At 38.0% G+C, this 7328-nt stretch overlaps 1 protein-coding gene across 1 annotated transcript in view; it reads left to right on the top strand.

The window, feature by feature from the left end:
• The window catches only part of COL4A3 (collagen type IV alpha 3 chain), a 58997-nt gene extending 53535 nt beyond the window's left edge, over positions 1-5462 (top strand). The window contains exons 51-53 of the mRNA XM_088170916.1: positions 857-971; positions 2275-2447; positions 2695-5462. Coding sequence (XP_088027042.1) covers positions 857-971; positions 2275-2447; positions 2695-2779 — 373 coding nt within the window. The 3' untranslated portion in view covers positions 2780-5462. The remainder of the gene's footprint in view (positions 1-856; positions 972-2274; positions 2448-2694) is intronic.
• The last annotated feature ends 1866 nt before the right edge of the window (positions 5463-7328 follow it).

The following is a 7328-nucleotide window of genomic DNA, read 5'->3' on the forward strand; positions in this document are numbered from 1 at the left end:
TAAAGTTAGGGCCTATTGCTGCAGAGCCAACATAAGAAAGTGGCACACTGTCCTGCTGATTGCAGGGATTGTTTTCTTAAGACCCTATAATTATGGATATTAAAGATAGACTAAAATTAAATAAAGACAGTGTTGTTATTTAGAATTATAGCACAAATCAAGTTCTGCTTTCAATTCTGGATGATGTATTTACTGTAGCTGGTGAAGAACATTGTAAACTGAGCTGAAGGTTCTCAGCTAGGAAACACCCTTCTGCAAGTGTAGCCCATCTAGTTGCTTAGACTAGCTGAGAAGGATGAAGAATAAGTTAGGAGAAAAGTTCTAAAAGCATGAAAAACCTAGAGCAGTGAAATCCGAGGTTGGAAGGCAGGCTTTGCACTCTTATCTTCTGTCTTGCCTTACCCAGTTGTTGCATTCCAGTAGCTCAGCTTCAGTCTCCTCATTTAGGAAATAAAGTTTACTTTTTCCAATCTTAGCAAATAAACATACAGAAATGCAGAACTTTGAAGTAAACCAGAACAACATAAAGTAGTGAGCACATGAAAAAGGTAACATTTTGCTCATTACTTCATTAAAGGCAAAATTAAGAAGCTTAAATATTCTGGAAATACTTCCCATCTTAGAACAGTTTTAGTCTGATGTTATAGAAGAGATTGCAAAGCAATTGGAAGGTAAGGTACATGGATTACCTTCAATTTACTTACTCCTCATTAAACACAGAAACCTGTGTGAGTAGTAGCATTTATAGCAAGGTATGCTATGCCATGAGGTAGCTATGATCCTAGAAAGCAGAAGTTTGTTCTGCTTTCATGTTTTTCCTCATGTCTGCACTGAATGTACATGCTTTCCTTCACAGGTGTGTTGTCTGTGAAGGAGCTGCAATGGTAATAGCAGTTCACAGCCAAACAACTGTAGTTCCTGCATGTCCAGATGGCTGGATGTCTCTCTGGAAGGGTTTTTCTTTTGTTATGGTAAGGATATAAAAATCTGAATTGCTCATTTTTATGTCCTCTTATTTTACCTGGTGTTTTGAGCTGTTCATAGCTCATTTGTTTCTTAATAACTGTTTGTTTTTTTGCCTCGGCCAAGAAGTAGAAAATAATTCTGTGAATTCTTACTCAATTCCAAAAGCATAGAAACAGCTATTCTGATCTGTTCACAAAAATAGGTGACAGGAGGAAAAGCAGAAAAGATGAGAGAAGTACTAAAGGACTTTAGTCTGAAAAAAATAAGTGCATGCATTCACTTTCACATGTTATATTAAGATCTAGGAAACAGGTTTGGGGAGTGAAGTGATTAAACTGGTCCTGAACACAAAAACGCAAAAATAAGTGACCAACTTCCATGCCAGGCAGTTCTTTCAAAAATCAAATTTGAGGCTGAGCTCCACAGAAAGCAAAAATCAAAATAAACAGTGAACACTGTCTACAGAAGACTGCCTCAGTAATTTTGATGCCATCATTAGATATGAGTGAAGAAAGTTCATAATGTAACTGCAAATTGAGAACTGCTTAGGGGACTAACAGTGTACTTATAGTAGAGGATGTAGCATTTCATCTTTCTTACCCATGTTTGTGGGATGTCATATGGATGCCAGCAAATGAAGGTAGAAGAATTTTAAACCCCTCTTTTTTGCATAATGTAAAGTCCTTTTAGGTCTAGGGTGAAATTTTTGTTTCTCCTATGATTTGGCCCCAAGTAGTAATAATAATAAACTTGGAAAAGAATGAGAGAAATTTTTAGCATTTGGTTAAAACAATTTGCTTGTTTCCAACAGCAGCAAAGCTAGATGGTATTTTCTATCCAATTTTAAACTGTTGTAAATTATTTTAGAGCTACTTCTACAAGCATTTGCCAACATCAGAGAAGGAAAATGCCTTTTCTGCTTTTTGTGCTTGGTAAAATGATCAATGCAACAAAAAATATGAAAACACACCCCCACCAATTTGGTTTATTTGTAATGTAGTTGCTGTTATACTCAAGTGGACAGAAGCCAGCTTTCTAGTCTTTGTACTGGTTAGTTTAATGTATTTCATCGAGCTGAAAAAGGCCTTTGCAGGGAAGACTTAAGAAATGCCATAACTGCTTGAATTTTCAGAAGACTTCTGTGCTTCATTGCAAGTTTTATCAAATGAATCTGCATTCAATTTATTTTGTCCAAGATATACCACAGAACATATGGTATGTTTTAGAAAGAGGTTTGGGGTTTTTTTTGCCTGCAGTTTACTAAAAGCTGATGGACAAGTTCTCATCAAAATGTTTTGGTGGTTACAGTACACAAGTGCGGGCTCAGAAGCTTCTGGCCAAGCATTGGCATCTCCTGGATCTTGTCTGGAAGAATTTCGAGCTGTCCCGTTCATAGAGTGCCATGGCAGGGGGACTTGCAACTACTACACAAATTCCTACAGTTTCTGGTTGGCATCACTGAATCCAAGAAGAATGTTCAGGTAAACTCTACTTCCCTGCATCCCAGTACCCAACGGGACAATAAACACTTGCAAAACCTGTGGGGGCTTCCTTTGAATTCCCTTCAGGTTAGGCACCCCTCTTTGTTACATGCAGGGTCATTCTGTAGCACACAGATGTTTGAGCCAAGAATGTCAAGGTTGTTGTCAGTAATTCCACATCCAAAGTCTCATTGTCTCTCTCTGTTTTTTAAGGAAAAAAATTGAATGTTTGGGTTTTTTCTTCTAGGAGACCTGTGCCACAGACTTTGAAAGCAGGACAACAAGAAAATATCATCAGTCGTTGTCAGGTCTGCATGAGGAGACCAATCTAAACAGTGGTCACTCTTCACAGAACATGAAACTCTGATTTATTACAAAGAATTGCCTGACTCTGAAGAGCTATAATTTATTAAAGTCCAGATGCATCTGGAAAAAAAATTATAAATTGCCAGTGCAGCACTGTGGGAGGTAGGGCAACAGTTTGACTTTTGTCTTTGGCAAATGACAAAGCACTTTGTTGGAGGAAGTCTGTAATGGCATCTGCAGGGGCATCTGCTGAACCTTGTCATTTCTGAGCCACATCTTCACCATTAAACTACAGCATCACCAGATCTTTAATGAAAGATGTCAATGCTGCCTTGTGTCATGGGCTTCTCAAAGGGCAAGACAAACTAAATGCTCCTGTATCAGCTTACATATGTTCAGTGTTCCAAGTGGATATCATTTCAGATGACAGTCTGGCACTTAGGAGAGATAGGGTTCAATAGGAAATATTTTCAGTGCACTTTTAACTATATAATGATTCATTAAGAGTTGTTTTGGTTTGGTTTTCTTGTCTAATAAACAAGTATCTCCCCACGTACCTTACCCTTCCTGTGGCTGGCAAACAGGAATACAAAGCGTTTTGTATCACTGTGATGATAATGGTGCTTGACTGGCCAGAGAGGGAGAACAGCAGCACTGGGCAGGCAGGACAGTGGTGACAGGCACTGGTTGTGTGCTCCAGAGTGATTGTGGCTAAGGGCTGACTGAAGAAAGTGTTGGAAAGTTTTCTTTAGATTCCATGGCTTTTGACATGGATCATGCAATCTTTGACTTCTTCAAAATTGGCAGTATTGGGCCTCTGTTATGATTACATGCTTTTGTCTCTCCTGAAGAAAAAGCTATTTATCATATAATTTGGGATTTTGTTAGAATTAACAATTACTGTATGGCTCAAGGGCTCCCATGGCATTATCAGGTTATTACACACCCCTCAGAATGTGATTCCTAACAAAATCTATATTTCCATTTTTACAGCATTTCATATTTAAATATTTATCACAAATTGTATTCTGTATTTAAATATTTAGCATGCATATCTGAAAATGAAATCATTATTCCATTCAGATAAATGTATGCATCCAGAATTTTTAAAAAGACTGATATTTAAATTGTACCATCTAAGCACTGACTTATATACAAGAAAATCCAACTGTAAATGAATATAAATACTTGAAAAGCACTTTCATTTGCTCATATAAATTATATAAAATTGTAGCTCTGAGGTTTTTTTTAATATTTATAACATTGCACTTGCAAGGCTATTTAAAATTGTAATGTTGACATTTAAAATGTTAATATTTTTTAATACTTGCACAATTTATCAGAATTTCAGTATTTAGTGTTACAGAAGAAGCCTAATTCATCTGAATAGTTTGTAAATGCACCATTTTAAATGTAGGGTCTAGCAATTCAGTGAAAAAACCAAGATTTCTTATTTAGATGTTTTTTTAAGCCAGTGAAATTTTATATTGTTTCTGTTAAATTACTTGCATTATGTTTGTCAGACTGTTTGTCAGACCTAACTAAGAAAAGGTTCTGTCTGTGTTCCATGCCAGTTTCTTACCATGGAGCTAATGTGAAGATACCATTTACATGAACTGAATGGATATTTTAAAATTATTGTTTGCTTGAACAGTTGTAGTAATTCTGTTTGCAAAGTATAATTGTGAATTTACAGAGTTTTATGAAGAATCTCTTTGCAGATGCACTACTGATAAGAAGGTATTAATGTCAAGTTAATATTTAGTCTTTCATTTGAGTCAAGCCTGGGGTTGAGGTTATCTTCTTTAAAACAATCACATACTAGACTTTTGAATAAACTCTGAAGTTTGCTTTAAATACTCAAAGATAAAAACCACACCTGTTGCTTGGTAGGTTGTTGGGGTGCTCGGAGTTTCTTTTTTTCATTAAGGCTCATTGCAGTCATCCAAAGGCATTGTAACAACATAGAATCGATGGCTCTGGAGACTTTCACGTAAAACTTGCTAGTAAAATGCAAATGTGAGTACCTGAGGCTGAAGTCTGCTGGAAATGTGTCCAGTAGAGAATAAATAAGGAGAAGGGAATGGATTGTGGCTTTAAAGTCCAAAGGTAAGTTACAGAAAATTGTCTCATAGTATAGCATATAACTGGAAGTTTTGCCTTGTTCCTAGTTTTGGATCCTGCTGCTCACTTTTTGTGTGGCCTTCAACAAGTTACTAAAGAAAGATATTGATAAATAGCTCTAGATTTTGAGTGCTCCAAATGAGTCTTTCTTTCAAAAGCATGAGGTACAACTGCAGGGACACGTTTCAAGCCTGGCATAATACAAGCTAGACACTGGAAATCAAAGAAAAACTTGGAAAAAGTTGATGTTAACTTCTCACTGCAGCTGCAGATCGTTTTACTCCCCTACTGCTAATGGTTGTTGTGAGGATTAATTGACTGATGTCTTTAAATGCTTTGGGAGCCTTAACAGGAAAGTGCTGATGAGGTGCAAGCTGTTAACATATTGTACTGAAAGAATGGACACATGAGAAATTGGGAATAATGAGCAAACAATGGGGACTGCATTCTGCTAAATGCAGCCAAATAAAAATATTTTGACTAAATAAAAGATCCATTTCCATGTCGGCTTTTTTTTTTCCCCCAGTACTAATGATCTTGTCCACTACCTGTGCATGCCAAAAAAAGTGTTATCTGATTAAAACACAGGGGCAGGGGTTTGTCCTCAGAAAGACACTTGCTCTCTCTGACCTGGACCACACTCCAAGTTTAGCACTTGAGTATAAATACCCAAGCTGGGTCTCTGCATGCCAGCTTTCTTCCTACATAGGATGCTGTGATGAGCTGGGGTTTTTCTTCTTATCAGCTGTTTCAGGGCTTTTCTGGATTCAGTATGAGAATTTACATTGCTAACTGATAATGTATATTGCTAACATGCTGATGGCTAGGTTGTTGCTCAGTAGTGTTTACTCTAAGTCAAGGATTTTTCAGTGTCCCATGGTCTGCCAGTGAGGAGAGGTACAGAAATCTGGGAGGAAGCATGGCTGGGACAGGTGCCCTGAACTGGCCAAAGGGCAATTCCACCCCACAGAACATCATGCCAGTATATGGACTGGGGAAATTACCTGGAAAGAGGAGGCTGATGGTGGATCAGGGACCAGCTTGGCACTGGGCAGCAGGGAGTGGGCTATTGTATTGTCATCACATGTCTTACCTGGGTTTTATCTACTTCTCTCCTTCTTTTTATTACAATTAGTAGTAGTAGTATCATCATGATTACTACTTTGTTTCCCTTATAGAACCATTCTTACCTCAACATGAGTTCCATTTTATTTTCTTGATTCTCCTCCCATCCCATGGTGAGGTGAGATGTGGGGAGTGAGTGAGTGGCTCTGTGGTGCTTGGTACAATCAGACTGTGCAGAAAGAAAAAGGCACAACCTAAAATTATTATCAAGAGTTTGGCATGAAAATAAGGAAGACAAACCACCAGAACTGTGTTGTATGTAGCATGCTTGAGTATGGCCTTTTAAATCAGTGATCTGAAAATTAAGGATAGCTGCAGCGAAATCTGCAAACTGTCAAAGAAAGTTACTTGTGCAAGAACCTGCACACAATGCAAAGAATGGAAAGAACATCCTGAGAGGAGAAGGGATACAGCTTGATGCAATTCTTTCTGCGATGGGACAGAAGGTGGGCAGGGGCAGTCGTGACCTTCTAATGGTAATTCATAATGTGATACTACACTAGAAATCCCCACCAGAGCTTTTCTGGAGGATTTCCCATGACTCAGAACAACTCAAGTGACTTGCCTGTGACAACTGCATTAACAACAGTCATATTCAATGGAACAAAAGCAGTCACAAAACTGATCTCAAAATTATAAATGGGGAATCAGTAGAGGAACCATATTTCTAGTGTGCATGAAGAACCAGTTTTTAGACCATAATTGCTTTGGGGTTTTCTTGTTTGTTTTTATTTTAAACACGAAATCCTTTTGATAGTTCATAAAATGTTAAAGAAGAGGTAAAATTGATGATTCCACATAAAGAATTATGAGGATTGCCTGGTAAGATTGCTTGGGCCACAGCTCATGTTTCAAGGCGGCCCGATATAAAATCAAATGTAAGATCTTAAGGCAAGTCCTGTATCATTCTCAATGTTAGACAACTTTTATTTAGTAGGAGATCATCTTTCTGACCACTTGCCTCTGTAAAACAGTGCTGTTGGTATTTGTGAAGAGCTGAATCAGCAAGTTGCAAGCCCTTGATCAATACATGCTTCTGTGGTGGAACTCCTACACTTTCTGACCTCCAAAACATTGTAACCATAAATCCAAAAGATAGGGAAAGCTCTGAGCCTGCTTTCTTCTCTTTAAAACAAATACCTTATATATACATATATATAATAGCAACTTTCATTGTATTTTCCTGTATGGAGTTGGAAAATCGAGTTACGCCGTGAAGCAGCAGCTGCTCCTCGGTTCTCTGAGAGTCAGTCTCAGGAAAGGCCAGCTGATGCTGCCCTTGGAAGCCTTTTAGCTCCATCGGGAGCTGGGCAGAGCTGGCGTCTG

This window comes from Sturnus vulgaris, chromosome 10 (assembly GCF_052056855.1).
Source record: "Sturnus vulgaris isolate bStuVul1 chromosome 10, bStuVul1.hap1, whole genome shotgun sequence".
NCBI classification, from domain to species: Eukaryota; Metazoa; Chordata; class Aves; order Passeriformes; family Sturnidae; genus Sturnus; species Sturnus vulgaris.